This window comes from Nannospalax galili, unplaced genomic scaffold (assembly GCF_000622305.1).
Source record: "Nannospalax galili isolate Female #2095 unplaced genomic scaffold, S.galili_v1.0 scaffold925, whole genome shotgun sequence".
Classification (NCBI taxonomy): domain Eukaryota; kingdom Metazoa; phylum Chordata; class Mammalia; order Rodentia; family Spalacidae; genus Nannospalax; species Nannospalax galili.
This window is the reverse complement of record NW_008353878.1, coordinates 566,838-586,165: the sequence shown is the minus strand read 5'-3', so window position 1 is coordinate 586,165 and position 19,328 is coordinate 566,838. Positions and strand designations below refer to the sequence as shown.

The window sequence follows — 19,328 nt, the reverse complement described above, 5'->3', positions numbered from 1 at the left end:
TTGAGACCAGTGTAAAAAAGCCCAGCTATCCTTTTTTATATTTCAATTGAATTTTTGTTTTAGGCAAGAAAAGTTAAATTTGATGAGTTTTTGTTTTGTTTTGAGACAGTGTCTCCCTGACCTGGAACACTACTATATAGACCTTAGCTGGCTTCAGTCTCACAAAGATCCACCTGTCTGCCTCCTAAGATTTGGAATTAAAGGTGTGGGCCACCACTGGTCTAAATTGGAGGTTTAAAATACAAAAGAATGTTATTAAAATTGTATATATTTTATTTTATTTATAGTTAAATGGAAACTATTTCCTTTAAAGTATATGGATATATCTTATGCTTCAAATAGCAAGTTAACCTCTAGTGGTCTATATTCCTCCCAGTAAATGGGAATAGGTTCATAGGTTAAGTATAAAGTGGGATTATTGGATTATTTGTATGGAAGTACTTTGAAGTTTGTCTTATGATATATTGGATAAAGGTACCCCATAAAACTTGAGATTACCTTTTGGGGCTATCATTTGTTTTTTAAAACTCTTTTTAGTTTGAATTTTTTTTTGCAATTTAAGAGATGAAAGTATCAAAGCCCTTTTGAGTTCAGTGCCCACAGGCCAGAAGGAGGCGCTGGATCCCCTGAAACTGGATTGATGATGGTTGTTAGCCACCATGTGGATGTGGTTGCTGGGAATTGAGCCCTAGGTCCTCTGCATGAGCAGCTGGTGTTTTTAATCACCATGCCAGCTCTCCAGCCCTGGAGTTACTGATTTTTAAACAAGAAGTTGCTGTATGATTTCTCATTGAGAGTAATCATTTAGTATAATGTGTAGAGTTTTTTTATACAGCCAAGAGTGTCTGACATCAGTCAACCTTTCTTGAGATGAAGCCAGCCTGACTTTGTGGCCAGGAGTGACCTTGTAAGTCCCTTCAAGATAGAAAGTCCTGCACTCCCACACACTTTACCACCCACATTTACTGAAAGCTCTGAGTCCATGTACCTTTCCATACTCTTAACTGTATAAAGCTGTGAATATATATAATTTATCTTTAAATGGTAAAAAAGGAAACCCAAGATGATAGAAAATACAAAAGGAATTGGAAGGAATGCGGTGCCAAGTTATTTGTCTAGGCACACATTTATGAAGTAACATGAATATCTACAAGTGTTCAGAGATAGCACATAGGTCTCTTAGACCAGAGGGAAATACCTTGATACTTTTTTCCCCATCTATACATTTTAATGTTGGGAGAGTTGAGTTATAATTGCTAATAATGTATTCTAAAGCTTGTAGTTTTATATGGTATGTGGCTTTTTTTTAACCTTATATTCTGGATTTGAGTCTTTGGAAATAGTTTTAAGAATTCAGGCGCTAGAGAGATGGCTCAGCGGTTAAGAATACTGATTTGTTCTTGCAGATTACCTGGGTTCGAATCCCAGCACCCACATGGCAATTAACAACTGTTTGTAACTCCAGTTCCAGGGGATCCGATGGTCTCGTCTGACCTCCAAGGGCATTGCACACATAAAATAAAAATATTTTTTAAAAAATTCAGACTTGGGGAGAGAGTTCAGTAAATAAAGTGCTTGCTAGGGAAAACCTGAATTTGAGCTTCAGAATCTACTTAAAAAGATTTGAGTTTGAACTTTTAGAGCCTAAAATTTAAAGGGCAATTATTGAGAAATAAAGACCATACAACAGGTATCTTCTATCAAAGTTGCTTAATAAACACAAAAACAAAGAACTAGAAAGCAGCTTAAACATCTCTATATATGAATCAGGTTCATTGTAGTTTCAAACTTCATGAAGCTTGTATTACTGTGTAAAAACTGCTAGCAGGACAAACCAGTACAGGAAATAGCACGTGTAGTTTGGATCAAGCTAAGAACTATTGAAAGAGGAGGAATAAAGGAACAGAATATGTAGGCATATGGGATTTTCTCCAAAGATAGCAATGATTCTCTTTGAGGAGTCTTTATAGTTGGTTAACAGTTTCACTTTAATAGGTTTATGACCGCTTGTTTTAGACCTGCTGATTTAAACTGCAGTCAGCTTGAATTTTGTGATCCAAATAAATAAAAGTTGAAATGATGTCCTGGTCTCTAATTTGAGGACAGTTATGTACTTAGTATAAAAGCATAAATTGTTCCTTTTGAATTGGAAAACAACTTTTTTCTTCTTCCTTTCTTTTTCTTGTAAACAGCAGTTCTGTGGTGTTCTTGGTCACACATTTATGGAGTTTCTGAAGGGCAGTGGAGATTACTGCCAGGCACAGCACGACCTCTATGCAGACAAGTGAACTGTAGAGATTCATTACTACTCCACCAAGAAGCCCCCGTAAGAGTGGACAACCTGGACACAGACGTGTTGAATTGAAGCCTTCAGAGCGTTTTACAAGAGCTTAGACCTGGATGGGGTAAACCTCAGTGCACTTCCTTTGTCTTGCCTCAGTATTACTGGATTGAAGAGTTGTTGAATTTTGAGGGGGCTTTGGGTTTTTTTTTTTTTTTTTTGGGCACATTTTTGTATCAGTTTTTTTTTTTTTTTAATTCTTTCATAACCCTATTGAGCGATTTCTTTTTTTTTCTTTTTCTTTTTTTAAACTAAATCAACATGGCTCGAATGAACCGCCCTGCTCCTGTGGAAGTCACATACAAGAACATGAGATTCCTTATTACACACAATCCAACCAATGCAACCTTAAACAAATTTATAGAGGTAAGATACACTTTTTATGTCTCAAATTGATTGTATTTTAGTAATATCTATGAAATACTACTTTCAAAGATACAGTTCCAGTACCCAGAAAGGAAATGTCATTGTGTTCATTAGGGTAGAGATGTGTTATTTTAAACATTTAGTGTGTCTTTGAGTTTGTTTTGTTTAAATTTATGGGGTTATAGGGTGGAAGCTGCCATTTGTGGATTTTGATATATCTGTGTACCCTAGTGCCACTTAGTTTGATGTTATGAATCCATTTTTCAGCTGTTAATTTTGCTTCTTTCTAATGGCAGATAAGTGGCCTGTGCTGTCTCTATCTACCCACTTGTACTAGGATTTGGAAGAAGTGTAATGCTGAGTAATTTCTCCAGGCGAAGATTTGTGAATTAGCATAAATATCTACAGGTGCTCAGAGATAGCAGAGGGAAGCACTTCAGTGGTACCTGAAAAAATTCCAACTACGAAATTTTTTTTCCTTTGGTCTTTTTGAGACAAGGTCTCCCCATCGCCCCAGCTGGCCTGGAACTCACTATGTAGATCAGGCTGGCTTTGAACTCAAAGAGATCTGCCTGTCTCTACCTCTCCCGAATGCTGAGATTAAAGGCATGCGCCTCCACACCCGGCCCCAACTACAAATTTTAATGTCAGGAGAACTTAAGTTGTAACTACTAATGCCTGTAGGTTTTCCCATTATACAGTTTAAAACAATTCTGGATTTCATAGATTTAAGACTTTAGGGTGAGCCATGCATGGTGGTACATGCCTTTAGTCCCATCACTCTGGAGATAGCTGGAGGCCAACCTGGTCTGCATAGCAACTTCTAGGCTAGCCAGGGCTTCATAAGGAGACCTTGTCTCAAAAAAATAAATAAAAAATGGGGGGATTGATCTTCAGACCCCACATTTTAAAAGCATACATAGTGATATGTGTTTGTAGTCCTAGCAATGGGGGAGCAGAAACATGTGGATCCCTAGGACTCTGGCAGCCAGTGAGAGATCCTGTCTCAAAAAACAAGGTGGATAACAATGAAGTTGATCTGTGGTTTGCATACATAAGCACCCATTCACACACAAAATACTTTAAAGGAATAAAAGTATGATTGAGTCAGATCCCAGTACTTGATTGGTTATAAATCCTTGAATTTTATTCACTTTTGTTAATAGCTTCTGACTCTCTTTTGCTAGCATTACATCCAAGTCTATCCTATGATATCTTCCAGGCTAGCTTGTGTTACCATTAGTATAAACAGCTACAATATATGAAGGGACAAAGGATTTTGTTTTTTTTTTCTAACACTAAAAAAAAGTATGGTATGTTTTGTGTTCTTTTTCCCATTATACTGTTTTGTTATTTTAAAACAAGGTTTGGCTCCATGTTGAGCATACATAGGTTCTGCCAAGTCTTTCTGTTTACCAGCTACTGATCAATAAAATGGTAAAATGACAAGTGATAATGATGCAGTTACAAAGACCTTAATTTTAAAATGTTTATTTTATCCAGGAACTTAAGAAATATGGAGTTACCACAATAGTAAGAGTATGTGAAGCAACTTACGACACTACTCTTGTGGAGAAAGAAGGCATTCGTGTTTTTGTAAGTGCTTAGAGTTTTTGTCTTTTCAATTCTGTGCTGTAAAAGTACATCACAGTAAATCATAGTTCAAAACGCTTGATTTTTTTTTTCATTTAATTATATGTATGTGGGTATCTTTGTGTGAATATATGAGCATGTGCAAGAGGCCAGAGAGTCAGATACCACTGGGAGTTGTGGTTGTGAGCCACGTGGCGTTGGTGCTGGCAACCTAACTGGTGTCCTGCAAGATCAACCGCCACTCTTAACCACTGAGCTATCTCTCTAGCTCAAGAAGCTCAGTTTATACAGTATTAATCACATGGTCTAACATTTTGTTTGTTTGCCTTTTGAGATTGGGTCTTCCTATACAGCTGGAACTCTTGAATGTGTAAGTGTCTGAACCACTTCTTTTTTGATTCAGGATTGGCCTTTTGATGATGGTGCACCACCATCCAACCAAATTGTTGATGACTGGTTGAGTCTCGTGAAGATCAAGTTCCGTGAAGAACCTGGTTGTTGCATTGCTGTCCATTGTGTTGCAGGCCTTGGGAGGTAAGAAGATCACTTAATTTGTTTATAACTAAAGGTCTGACTTGATAATTGATAATACAGTACTAATACTTTTTTCTCTTGGATAGGATTGAACAAGTGCTCTAACATTGTGCTATACTTTTAGCTTCCCAGCCCTCTTTTAAAAAATTATTTTTTGTGTGTGTGTATATGAGTGTATTGCCTGCATATGTGGAAGTACCCTCCTGTTATTCAATGCCCAAAGGTTAGAAGAAGGCTTCAGATCCCCTGGAACTGAAGTTATGGACAGTTGTTAGCCACCATGTGGGTGCTGGGAATCAAACCTGGGTCCTCTGCAAGAGCAGTCAGTGCTCTTAACTGCTGAGCCACCTCTCCCGCCCTCTTTACTTTTTATTTTGAGATCTTCTGTTCCTCTTGAACTCACTTTGTAGCCCAGGCAGGTCTTGAAATTGCAAGCTTACTACGTGAGCCTTCTAAGTAGCTGAGATTACAGGCCAATAGCAGTATACCCAGTTCTAAGATTTTTAATAGAAGGCCAACATTGAAATCTGGACATTGCATACATGGGGTAGTTGTACTTCTAGATTTGGGAATATATGGGTAATGAATTTTGTAGGATTTAATTTGGGGGGAATGTTATTTATTAATTTTTTTACTTTTCCAGAGCTCCAGTGCTGGTTGCCCTAGCATTAATTGAAGGTGGAATGAAATATGAAGATGCAGTGCAGTTCATAAGACAGTAAGTAATGGACTTGCCTCTTTCATGCCCTCTTGCAGTTCCTTGTTAAATTTCTGAGTTTAAGTAAATTACAAATTATGCATCAATTACCATTTTTTAACATTTATTTTTATGTGTATGAGTGTTTTGCCTGTGTGTATGTAAGAACACCATGTGTGTGCATTGCTCATAGAGGCCAGATGGTGTTGTATCCTCTGAAACTGGAGTTAAGGATGGTTGTTAGTTGCCATGTGGGTGTTGGGAACCCAACCTGGGTCCTCTGAGCCATCGCTCCAGACCCTCAAGCATCATTTTTAAGATATTAAGGCCCAGCACCACCATTACTACCACCACCTCCTACCCATATCCTATTTTTTGCTCATGATTTGTTGATATGCTTTGCTTTGAATTTTGGTTCAGTATGTTACTAATTTACATATTACCAAAATATTTTCAAACCAAGAAGATCTTTTAAAAATGCACTAATAAAAGTCAAGTAAAACCTGGTACATATGAGTGCCCTAGATAGACAGCCTTTTGTTTGGCTTTTGTAGTCACCTTCCTTACTACTAGAAACATCTTTTTTTTTTTTTTCTATTTAAATGTCTTGATTTTAATCAGTTTTCTTCAGTGTGCTCAGGCCTTTAACGACATCTAGCAGATCACAGAGACCGTAAGTTTTGAATGTCGTTGAATCATGAGTAAATGTTAAGAGACAGCCACAGCACTTCAGTAGCATCTAGATCTCACACACAGATTTAAGAAATTTGTAACTTGCGTGTACAAAGTAAAAATTTCGAAGGAGAGAGCCATTTATGGACCCCGTGTCCTAGGCAGTGGAGTAACCCTTTTCTGAAGGGGCATATTTAACTGTACCAGGAGCTGTGAGAAACATCATCTTTTTAACATCTGTCATCATAATTACTGTTGTGGTTTTCATTCCAGAAAGCGTCGTGGAGCTTTTAACAGCAAGCAACTTTTGTACCTGGAGAAGTACCGTCCTAAAATGCGGCTGCGCTTCAAGGATTCCAATGGTCATAGAAACAACTGTTGTATTCAATAAACTGGGGTGCCTGACGCCATTGCCTTGGAAGTGGAACTTCGGATGGGACCCAGTTTGTCATACATAATTAGCCAACATGTTGGCTTGAATAAGTCTAATGAAGCTTCCACAGGAGTATTGAACCAGTGTTACCAGGCCGTGCAAGCTTGACAGGATTGCAACCTCTGTGTTTGGGTTACGATTGGCCTGTTTGGACACTTAGCAAAAGATTTTTGCTGGTCAGCAATTAAAATGTGCTTATTATTTGTACCAATTGACCGTTCCCAAAATTCTATGGTATCGAGTTATGTCTTTAAATGTATTCCTGTGCCAGAATCTTATCAATAAATAAGGGATTTAGAACAATTAGGTGCCAAAATACCCAGCACAAAACTTACATATTTTTAGTATCATGTAAAACCAAAATCCCAGGACCTAAGAACACTCTAGACCTTCCATGGTTTATTCCTTCAGTCATTTCAAACACTGTAAGGCCTCTCTGGTTATTCGCCTGTTTGCTCTGTTTACATCTCCCACACTCATACCAGGTTTGCTTAGCCATGGAATTTTTTTTAACCAGGTCTTATGGTGATTATTTAATGTCTTTCTATGTCTTATGTGCTGTTATGGGAAACCTCCATTTTTTAAAATCTACACTGTTACAGAAGCACATATCTTTAATAATGTCTCCAGACAGAAAGCCTTATAGTTTAATTTAATGTTTGCACTCAGAGGTGCAGCTTAACAGGGAGGGCCTGAGAAACAAATGGGAGGGGCTATTAAATATTTTTAGTAAAATGTTGCCTTTGTCTTGTGCAGAACATGTAGAATATGCTCTTTAATTTAGCAAATATTTTTAAAAGGTAGAGATGCATCATTGTAGCTAAACAATTCTTAATCAAAATTTCTAAAATTCTTGTAAATTTTTTTCTGTACCTATGGGAAATTGTTTTGCAACTTATTGTTTGAATTCTGGTTTTTCTCCCTTCTCTCCCTAACCTCTCTTGCAAAAAAAGTGGGTCCTGCTAATGAACTGAGCAGACATCTAATATTTTATATGCCTTTTGAGCTATGTAACTTAATAATTGGATACTTGATAATTTGTTTTATTATGTAATCAATAAAATGGTGATGTGTATTAATGTTAGTTCAACCATATATTTATACTGTCTGGGAATGTGTGGTTATAGTTCTGTGGGAGAAATAATTTGTCAGTGTTCACCAGCTTGTAAAAACTTAGTTCGAGAGCTTAAACATCTAAATAAATAATGAAATGCATTTATCGTCACAGAGGTTGTTTTGCTTAAAGTTAACTTATTTTGTAGAAAGCAATGAATTGCACTTAATACCATTTTAGTTAAGGTTATGAGTACGGTTTAATAAGCGCTTTTCATTCTAAATTTTCCTTTTAAAAGGTCTAGATGATTTTGAACCAATTGAATGTTGTGCACTGAGGAAAAAGCTTATAATAGTAAACTTTGATTTTTTTAGAATTCCTTTCCATTATTAGCAGTTTTGTGCATCTTCAAGTTTCTCATTGTCAATTACATATATTTTGAAACTTTTGAACCTGAGTATTTGGCACATCAAGGCTTGATAAATTTTGTTTCAGTAATATGAAATGCTTCATTTTAATAGTTGATGTTCACTTTAAGTGGACAGGTGTCTAATTTTTTAAATAATAGTTATAAATGTAAAACACTCAATTGAAAAAGTGATACTCTATCTTATGGTTTAAAGAATTTGTTTATTTCCTCAACCCAGCTTAGCACTTAAATACTGACCATAGTTCTTTAAACCAGAGGCCATTGGTATTTGGGATAATTTAACTTGAGCTTTTATTGTGCTTTAAAACATCAGTTTACTCTTAGAAGGTAGTCTTGAGTAATTGGTTATTATTGATATACTATTACCACACAGCCCATAAAGCAACATTCATGCTTATGAAGAGAAAAGGTGCCATGTTGATTGCTGAAAAAAATATCTAAGTTTGAAAAGTTGGATTAATTTGCTGTGTTTGTATATATGGTGCTAAAAATTACTTTGCTTTATAAACTTATCTGTACAGTGTACATGATGAGATTTGCTTTTTATCCAGATATTTTGTATCTGTAAATGCAGGAATACCTGTGATGATATCCCCCCAAAATTTCCTTGTGTGATAAGAATTTAAAGAATTAGGAGCTGAGCTCATCAATGCAGGAACATGTCTGATGGTGTTACAAAATTTGGTTACTTAGGGGACTGAGGGTGTAGTTCAGTGGATAGTGCTTGCCTAGCATCCAGGAAGCCCTGTGTTTGATTCCCAGCACCATATAAACTAGGCATAGTGGTGCAGGGGATCAAAAAGTCAAGGTCATCCTTAGCTACATAGTTTGAGGCCAAACTGGGCTACATGAAACCCTGTTTCTAAATAAATACATAGAATTTGCTTTCTTGGGCTTTGATACCTCCAGTGGATAATGTAAATAGTGACTAGCTACCCTGGCTTCTCTATAGGAACTGTGATGTTACTGACACAAGTAATGTGATTACTGAATCATGAGAAAATCAGTCTCCCGGTGAACAGGAAAACCCTAGAAATAGGTGCCATTGGTCATTTTGCAATGCTGTACAACCATTTATCATTGCTCCTAGTTCCCATTGAGCAGTGCTCGCTTATCCACACTTAACACAGCTCCATTATCTAGAAGCAGTCTGCCCAGGCATGTGATCACATCTGGATATGTCCTAAGTGATACACTGTGGTTCCCTCCATTAGCTATAGAATCCCAGTCTCAAGGGATCTAAATGTTAATTGTATTCTGACAAATACCTAACTGTGCCAGGCATGTAGAGTACTGCAAATAAGTACTCCTTGCCGTAAGAATGCTTTGTATTGAAGTTTCAGGAAATGTAATTTGGTGAGAATGCTTCAAATGGAAGTGTCTTTTTTAATTTGTAAACGCAAGTTTAAAAAATACATGAAGTAGTGTCAGCTGTAATGTTTATACTACTACACATTGATTCCCTGAATTAATGTTTGTGTGTATGTGCCTCCTTAAACCTGAATTGAAAATTAAAGACTGGTTTAAAAGTGTCTGATACTCAATGTTTCTGCATTAACTTTTGGGTAACCATACCAAATAATTGAAAGAAAAGTGAAATACTTTCACTTCCAATAGATTGAGCCAGTTTATGTGCATTGGGAATAGAATTGACAGTAATTTTATGATTAGATACATACTGCCATAATGCATAGAGCTGTGGCCAGCTACCACTTAATGTCGACACCTTCATGGTGGCTCACAGTCGTCCCTAGTTCCAAGGAATCTGATGCTCTCAGCTTTCCAGGGCACCAGGCACACAAGTGATGCATATACATACATGCAGGTAAAGCACTTATACACATGAAAAGTAATAAAATCGGTAAAAAATTACATGGTCATTTGAATCAAGGCAGGAGGGATGACTGATTGCTCCACACCTGAGTTTGGATTCCAGTCCCTATGGAGCAAGCCAGGCATGAGCTCACCCCAATGCACTTACACATAAAATTTTTAAATAGAGCTAATGGCGGGGTGGAGGGCGGTGTGCTGGATAGATGGCTCAGCAGTTAATAGCACTTGTTGCTCTTACAGGGAACCCAGGTTTGTGCCCAACATCCACATGGTAGCTAACAACTATCCTTCAGTTCCAGAGGACCAACAGCATCCTCTTCTGGACTTCCGTGGGCATTGTACATGTGGGTTCACTTCTATACATGCAGGCAACACACAAATTGTATTTTTAAAAAGCCAATGGGATTTGGATATGTGTCCCACAATTTTTACTCAATTCTCTATACTCATTAGATAAATGCTTACCCTGTAAACTCATCAAATGTTAATAAGATCCCCAGAGGCTAAAGAGATAACTCGGAGGTTAAAAGTAGTAGATGTTCTTTGCAGAAGACCCTGGTCGAATCCCAGCACCCACACAGCAGCTAACAACTGTCCCTGTAACTTCAGTCCCAGGGGATTTGATGACACCCTGTTCTGACCTGTGGGCACTGTGACACAGGTGCACTTACATGCAGTCATAATACACACACACCACACACACACAATGAAGAATTCAGACTGTCAGGCATGGTGGCACATAACTAAAACCCCAGCATATAGAAAGTAGTGGCAGGAAGTTATCCAGTTTGAGGTCCTGTCAGGAAAAGGAAAAGAAAAAAAAAAATGGAAGGGAAGATAAAAGGGATGGATAGAAGGAGGGATGGAAGGTGAACTGGTTATGATATACTTGCTTGCCATCCTAAAACTTGAGAGGTGGACACAAGCAGACCAGGAGTTCAAGGCCATCCTCCAGTTCATACCAAGTTCAGAGAAGCCTGTACTACATGAGACCTTGTCTCAGGAAACAAAAATAGAAATCAAAAAGGAAAAAGAAGGGGGAGGGGAGGGGAGAAAGGAAGAAGAATCCTGCCCGAGGGAAATGCCTTGTCTAGATTCCCCAGTTCTTAGCAGAGCAACAAAACTAACATGGTGACACCTGCAACTTTACTAGCCAGACCAGCCAGTAGTCTCAACACTTAAAAATCCATTTATTTCCTTTGCAAAAGACTCGGAGAATGCTGTGTCCAGATATTTCTCTAATTTGAATGCAGTAATAAAATCAATGAGCTAAGGAAAAAGCCCTATAAAATTTTTTGCTCTTTTTACTAGCCAGTATTTTGTACATATAATTTTAAAAATATTTTATATATTTTTTTATTTTATGTGTATGAGTGTGTTTCCTGCATGTATGTTTTGCACCTGTGTCCCAAAATGCTCTTGTAGTTCAGAAGAGGGCATCGGATTCCCCTGGAACTGGAATTTCCGGCAGTCATTAGCTGCCATGTGGGCGCTGGGAATAGAACCGAGGTCCTCTGCAAGAACAGACAGTGGTCTTCACCACTGAGCCATCTCTCCAGCCCAATATATAATAATTTTTAAAACATTTTTATTTTGTGTGTGTATGAGTGTTGTGCCTGTATGTGTGTATGTGCACCACATACATGCAATGCTCTCAGGCCAGCAGATCTCCTGGAAAGGAATTATGGATAGTTGTTAGTTACCATATGATTGTTGGGAATGAAACCCAGGTCCTCTACAAGAATAGCTATTAACCACCAAGCCATCATTCCAGCCCCTGTATATAACAATTTTTATTGTGCATGCTAGGATTTATTTGACATTAAAGGTCAGGTTGATTAACTTTTCAATTCAATATATATGTCTCAGAAGAAACACTTTTTAAAAGTATTTGTTGTCTTGTTTCTCCAGTCCAGGATGGCCTCAAACTCCCTAGATAATAGAAGATGACTGAACTTCTGATCCTCCTGCCTCCACTTCCCAAGTGCTAGAATTACAGACATGTGTGCCAATGCCCAATTTATGTGGTGCTGGAGATGGAGCCCAGGGCTTCCTCATGCTAGGTAGGCACTCTGTCAACTGAGCTGCATCTCCAGTCCAGAAGATTTGCTTTTCTTTTTAGAAAGTACGAAAAAATTCTCTGGCTTCTTAGCAGAGACAAGTTCCAGCTAGAGAGAGCAATTCAGTTTCTCAGCGAGAGTCAGAAATTGAGTAGGCCTCATTGCATGAACCTTACATCTCAGGTGCTGGGCACTAAGTAATAAGGATACATTTGAATACTGCCATTGTGGGACTTGAGTAGCAAGTCAAGATTTAAACCTGAACTGCTAGGTATAGACATTAGAGGTACTGTTAAACAACCTCCCTGTTTGGATGCAAGGGTGGAGAGATAGCTCACCAGTTAAGAGCACTGGCTGCTCTTGCAGAGGACCCGACTCTCTCTTCTGACCTCTATGGGCATTGCACAACACAGGTGTACTTGCATGCATACAGGCAATATTCTCATACACATAAAAAATAAAAAATGTGTGTGTATTCAAATAACTTTCATTGGTCGCTATCAGCAGAATACCATTAAAATATAGATTTAAAGAAAGAAACTATTTAGACATTAATTACATAATTGTTATAGTTATGCTTAATAAACTATGTATGAAAAAAAAATCAAGGCAAATTTGATGTCACTTGATGGTGCTTTAAATATTCAAATTCTCCACAGAAGTACAGCTCAGAGAGCAAACTCTTTTAATGGTTTTTATTTTTTATTTTACATGTATGAGTGTTTTCTTTACATGTATGTAAGTGCATGTATGTTATGCAATTCTGTCAGAGACCACAGAGCATTGGATCCATTGTACTGGAGTTTCAGATGATTGTTAGCCTCCACATGGGTGCTGGGAACCAAATCCAGGTCCTCCACAAGAGCAACCAGTGCTCGGAATTGCTGAGCCATCTCTCTAGTCCTGAGATCAAACTCTTGACAGGATGAACTCTGCAAAAAGCACTGGTAGTAAGCTGCTTGGCTGACTATACATACAAATCAGATCGTATCTGGCATGTAGAGGATCTAGATTTGCTAACAATTTCTACTTGCAAAAATCATTCTGCCCACTAATTCTACTTCGTTATGATAAATGAAGAGGCCACTGTGATTTACCTCTACCAATGTTGACAATATAATTAGTGAAAGTTACTTCAACTATTTCTTAATTTTGTCTTTTAAGATTGTTCAGTTAGGATCCAAATAAAGTATCATATACTGTAATTTGTTGACATGCTTCTTTAAATTTATAGATACTCCTTATTTTCTTTGCAATTTATTTGTTGAAATAAATTCAGAATGTTCCACATTCTGAATTCCACTAAATATATTCACAATATTATGTAATATGATCCTCTGTGTTTGGTATTTTCTGTAAATTGGTAGGGCAATGGCTTGTTTAGATCAAGGTTGTTGTGTTTGCTTGTTTTACTTTGAAACACTATGTCCTCTCAGTTTTTTGTTTGGTTTGGGGTTGTTTTGTTGTTGTTGTTGTTTGTTGTTTTTGTTGTTTGTTTTCATCTTTTTGAGACATGGTCTCTCTGTAGTCCCAGCTGGCCTGGAACTCACTATGTAGACCAGGCTGGCCTCAAACTCACAAAGTTCCACCCGCTTCTGCTTCTGGAGTGCTGGGATTAAAGGCGTGCACCAACATGCTCAACTTTGTTTTTGTTTTATAAAACAGTGAGTGGCTTTTGTTGTTTGTTTGTTTGATTGGTTGGTTGGTTGATGGCTTTTTTTTTAATGTGTTCCAAGCTGGCCTTGAATTCACTATGATCCTCCCACCTCAGCCTCCTATGTGCTAAGATTACAGGAGTGCACCATAGGAATTACCTATGTATGTAGTACTTTTACCAGGAGGCACATTGTGTCTAAGTAGCTGTCTTTTGATGATACTACTGGTAGTGATTAATAATATAACATTAGGAATTGAAGATATTATTCTCACTTTATAAGGGCTTCTTTTTAATTAATTGAATAAACCTGGGGAGGAGAGAGAGGGTAGACAGTGTCTCATTATGGCTTCCCTGGGTGCCGGGGTTAAAGGTTGTGCTACCATATTGAGCAGATTAATTTTTTGTGTGTGTGTGGTCTTTTTGAGACAGGGTCTTCCTGTAGCCCCAGCTGTCCTGGAACTCACTATGTAGACCAGGCTGGCCTCAAACTCACAGAGACCTGCCTGCCTCTGCCTCCCGAGTGCTGGGGTTAAAGGCGTGTGCCACCACACCCCACATGCAGATTAATTTTTTTTAAGGAGAATTTTCGTGGGGCCAGAGTAGGAGTAGACCTTAGGAGTAGAAAGCATGCTCAGCATACTCCAGGCCCTGGGTTCCACATGGGTGGCCAGGGGAGGGGGGAGTGAGAAAAAGAGAGAGCCCTTAATTATCTCTCTCTATATATAAGAAAGGTGGAATACATATATGAAACATATTGTTTGTTAGTTTTCAAGGGAATGAGTTAGTTTTGGGTCATAGTCTGAGAATAACCAATAAGAGTAGCTTCTTTTAAAAAGCATCATGGGGCTAGGGAGATGACTCAGTTGGTAATGTGACTGCTGCATAAGGAGGACTTGAGTTGGTTTCCAGCACCACGTGCTAGTCTCTTCAAGCTGACAATAGAATTTGGGAGTTTTATTTTTGTTTTTATTTGAGGCACTGTAGCCCACACTGGCCAGAAACACACTGTGTAACTCAGACGTGCCTCAGAGTTGTGGCAATCCTGCTTCAGCCTCAGGAGTGCTGATAGTGCAGGTCTGAGCAACCACAACCAGTGAAAGCAATGAGACTTTACAATTAGTTTATAATTATTTGTATAATTAATAAAATCAAACTAATAATTAGGTATCTTACAAAGGATTTCCTTCACTCATTCGTTTCTCTCTCTCTCTCTCTCTCTCTCTCTCTCTCTCTCTCTCTCTCTCTCTCATACTTGGACTTGATTCAGGGCCTCATGCATACTAGGCAAGTACTCTGTCACCAAGCCATGTCACCAACCCTGAGGCTGGTCTTGAACTCCTGATCCTCCTGTCTTGGCTTCTCAGTGCTGGGAATATAGGCATGTGGCCCCACTCCCACAAGAAAAGTTACTTCTTGAATCTTGTACTGTGTAGCTTGGTAGCTCATTCGGGAAGGTCTAGGACAAAAGACTTAGGTCTAGCTTAGTGACATCCGCAGAGTTATCAAATCAAATAACTTGTATAGAATCAGCTAATCCTCAGAGATTCATGTGACACAAACCAGGGGAGCATTTTAGTGACAAGTCTATCTATTCCTGCAGATCATCCTTAGATGAGATCATCTGGGTGGAGAAACCTTGTCTTTTCCTCAGCCATTCATGTCTTTTTCCTTGTACAAAATCCAGATTTTGACAGGCAATACTGTGAAATTGCTTCAGAGAATGAACCATGTTTGATCAAAGCAAAGATCTCAGTCTTGGCTGCACATTACAATCTCTGTGACAGAAGTTACAAATATTAATGAGAAGACATGACCCCACAAGAATTATAATTTCTGCAAGTTACATGCAAGTGAAAATATGGAGATAATGGCACAGCAGTTAAGAGTACTGGTTGCTCTTGCAGAGGACTCAGGTTCAGTTCCCAGCACCTACATGGTGGCTAACAACCATCTGTAGCTCCAGTTCCAGGGGATCTGACCCCCTCTTCTGACCTCCACAGGCATTGCAGGTCATGGTGCACTTACATATATGCAGGCAATACACTTATACACATAAAAAGTAATTAATAATTTTTTTAAAATATGTTTTTAAAAGTTCCCAAGCCAGGAATGGTGGTGCATACCTGTAGTCATAGATTTCTGGAAGCTAAGGCAGGAAGGTAACCAATTCAAGGCCAGCCTGGGTTTCATATCAAGACCTTGTCTCAAAAAACAGCAGCAGCAACATAATCAACATCAAAAGACATTCCAGGTCATACTGATGTGCAGACAGGAGGCAGAAACACAGGTCTAAAGTAGCCATGGCAATGAATCCCCTTTATATGGGACCAGGGGAAGGTGCTCAACTCTAATTTGACTGATGAGACATAAGAGGAATTTTACTAGAATCTTGGGAAGTAAGAGATGAATGTAAAAGGGAAGAAATTTTCTTGCCAGTGCTCTTACTTCCTGCCTGGAGCAAGGCCAGCTGAGTAGGCAATCTCCGTGTGGTAAAAGATCTGTAACTGCCAGGCAGCTATGGTTCCAACAGGTATGGTTCCAACAGACAACCACTGTAAAGGCTCTAACAGAGGATTGCTATAGGAGTTAGATTCCAAACATATGAAAACGGGCTGGAGAGATGACTCAATGATTAAGAGCACTGGCTGCTCTTGCAGAAGACCTGGGGTGGAGTCCCAGCACCCACATGGCAGCTAACAACCATCTATAAGTCCAGTTCCAGAGGGATCTGATGCCCTCTTCTGACCTCCTGGAATTACACAACACAGGATGCATTTACAAAATGCAGGCAGTACATTCATAAACATAATAAAATATGAAAGTTGCAAATGTGAAGGACTAGGGCTGGAGAGATGGCTCAGTGGTTAAGAGCAGTTGCTGCTCTTGCAGAGAACCCAGGTTCAATCCCCAGCACCCACATGGCAACTCACAGCTGTCTATAATTCCAGTTCCTGGGGTTCCAACACTCTTCTAGCCTTTGAGGTTACTGGGCACACATGTGCATATCCATGCAGTGAAACACTCATAGGCATATAAACAAATGTCTTTTTTTTTAAAGTGAAGGTCTTAAAGGAGGATACAGAGGTCCATCTTGAGTGTCTACATAGGGACAAATTGCAGCTGGCAGAGAACTCTGAGAAAAGCAAGTGTGAGCAGTTTCGGAAGCAGTACCACAGAGCATGTGCTCATTAGGAGCTCTCCTGCATCTGGCCCTTTAGGGAGATGGTTGTCTTTGTGCATCCATCCTTCCTGAGGCCTGCAGCTCAGAGTCACAAGGTGTGATGAGTGAAGACTGCTGTTGATCAGGAGACCAGCAGGTGGCAAGAGAGGCAAAACTCAGACCACAGCAGCAAGATTGATGTGGATCCAGGCATCCTAACTCCATCCTTGACCCAACTTCCCAGCAATAGTATGTGTGCGCCTTGTCTTTAGTTTCACTGGCTTCCAGATCACACACAAATTCCCCTTTCATCCAACTGTAACCTGGAAAATGAGGATTCTGGAAAATGTAAATGTATATTTCTTTAGCCAAGAAATGGGTTAAACAGATTGTAATACTCTGGAAAGTCTAAATTTTGATGATTAAAACTCCATTTTTTAAAAAACTAAAATGACAACTTTGGGTTAATAACAGTTGTCCATCTCACAGAACATTGCTTTCTCCCATTATTATAAATGAAAATTAATTTTTTTCATAAGCTGGCCCATACCTTTAACTTCTAGTAATTGCCTCCTATACCAATAGCATAATAACAGACTTTAAGCAAAAAGCAAAGGCTTAGGAACAAAAGTCTTAAAAACCAAGAAGAATTTTCAATCAATAACTTAAAATTTAGGACTGGAGACATAGCTTTAGCGGAGTGCTTGCTAAACATTCATTTAATCCCCAACACTACAATAAGTGGAAAACTAAGGGATTGGAGAGAGGGCTCAGGTGTTATGAGCACTGGCTGTCCTTCCAGAGAACCCGGGTTTAGTTCTTGGCACCCACATGGCAGCTAACAACTGTCTGTAACTCCAATTATAGGGGACCTAACAACCTCTTCTGGTGTCCACATGTTTGCATGCATGTGCTGTTCTTACACACATAAAGGTAAATGATAAAACAGAAGAATACAGAAGAGGAGCAAACAGTATCAAAAATGTAAACAATAATATTAATTAAAACAATATGAAGAGCTGGAGAGATGGCTCAGCAGTTAAGGGCACTGACTGCTTTTGCAGAGGACCCAGGTTTGGTTCCCAGCACCCATATGGTGGCTAACAATTGTATGTAACTCCAGTATGGTTATGAGTATATGGTGGCTCATAATCATCTGTAACTCCAATTCCAGGGGATCTGACACCGTCTTCTGGCCTCTTTGGGTATTGCACACATGGTGTTCTTACCTACATGTAGGCAAAACACTCATGCACATACAATAAAATTAAATAAATAAATAAATAAATAAATAAATAAAATAATAATAAAAGCATCCCAACATGGACTTATTTCTGTGGGTTCCCTTTCCATTTCACCACTGTTTTAGTCACTTTTCTGTTGCTGTAATAGAAACACCATGACCGAGGGAATTTATAAAAGTTAGTTTATTTAGCTTACAGTTCCGAAGGGGCAAGAGTCCATCATGGTGGGAAGGCAGAGGTGGGTATCTGAGAAGCAGAAGCTAAAGTCTCACATCTTCAAGGAGGCACAGGAAGCAAAGAGCAACTTGAGATCCAGCAAGGCTTAAGAACTCCCTAAGCCTGCCCCCAGTGATGTGCTTCCTCCAACGTGGCCACACTTTCTAAGACCTCCCAAAACAGCAGCACCAACTGGGGACAAAATGCTCAAATACTTGGAGCCTATGGGGGACATTCTCATTCAAACCACCACAACCACTATGGCATCTCCATATTACTAGAAGAGAGTAAAAGTCTGACAATGTAATGGGAGAATAAATTATCATCTTTTGCTTTTTGAGCCTGTTTTGTGGGTATCACTGTGCTCTGTGTGGAAAGGCCAAGTTGGTTCCCATTTCCTCCATGCTTTCTCTATACAAATGAGTTGTTTCAATCCCAACTTTAAACTCAACCCTTCCTTGACTTCCCAAGATGACTAATTATCATAGTTACACATTTTCAGGATTTTTGTTGTTGTTTGCTGTGTGTGTTCCTGTACATGTCCTCATAGGTTTGCACATACTCATGCATGTGGAGACCAGAAGTTATTGTCAGGTGTTTTCCTTAATTGCAATCCACCTTTCTGAGACAGGTCTCTCACTGAAATTAGCAGTCTCCAATTCAGCTAGCCTGGCTAGCTAGGGATCCTTCTGTCTCTGTCTCCCCAGGGCTGGGATTTTAGAGTCATGATACTGCATACAGTTTTTTCACATGGTTCCTGGAGATTGAGCATGCTTGAACAGCAAGCACAGTTTACTGACTGAGCCATCTCCCCAAAGCCATCCATTTATGTCTGAATTAAGTTCAAAATACTTAAACATTTCTCTGTTTATGTGAAAGTCTTACCACTTTATCTAGGCTCCCAGCTTATGAATCACAACCGACCTCCCTGGCAGCCTAATTATGTCTTGGAGTTTTGATCTTAGCAGCCCTTATCAGTTCAAGACTTGGATTCCTGCTCCAAAGCATCAATGACTGATTGGAGGGACATCTGTAGAT

General features: G+C 39.0%; 1 protein-coding gene across 1 annotated transcript; it reads left to right on the top strand.

Moving 5' to 3' along the window:
* Window positions 1–2,504: 2,504 nt before the first annotated feature.
* Ptp4a1 (protein tyrosine phosphatase 4A1) lies at window positions 2,505–9,657 on the top strand. Its single transcript, XM_008850968.3, has 5 exons — window positions 2,505–2,707; window positions 4,211–4,303; window positions 4,704–4,834; window positions 5,478–5,552; window positions 6,477–9,657. Exons 1-5 carry the CDS (start codon window positions 2,603–2,605, stop codon window positions 6,592–6,594), a joined length of 522 nt encoding a protein of 173 aa, XP_008849190.1. The 5' UTR covers window positions 2,505–2,602; the 3' UTR covers window positions 6,595–9,657.
* Window positions 9,658–19,328: the final 9,671 nt, after the last annotated feature.

Coding starts and splice junctions, on each gene's coding strand:
- Ptp4a1 (XM_008850968.3), top strand. CDS start 2,603: ATGGCTCGAATGAACCGCCCTGCTCCTGTGGAAGTCACATACAAGAAC. Junction 2,708..4,210: donor CCTTAAACAAATTTATAGAG/GTAAGATACACT, acceptor TATTTTATCCAG/GAACTTAAGAAATATGGAGT. Junction 4,304..4,703: donor AAGAAGGCATTCGTGTTTTT/GTAAGTGCTTAG, acceptor TTTTTGATTCAG/GATTGGCCTTTTGATGATGG.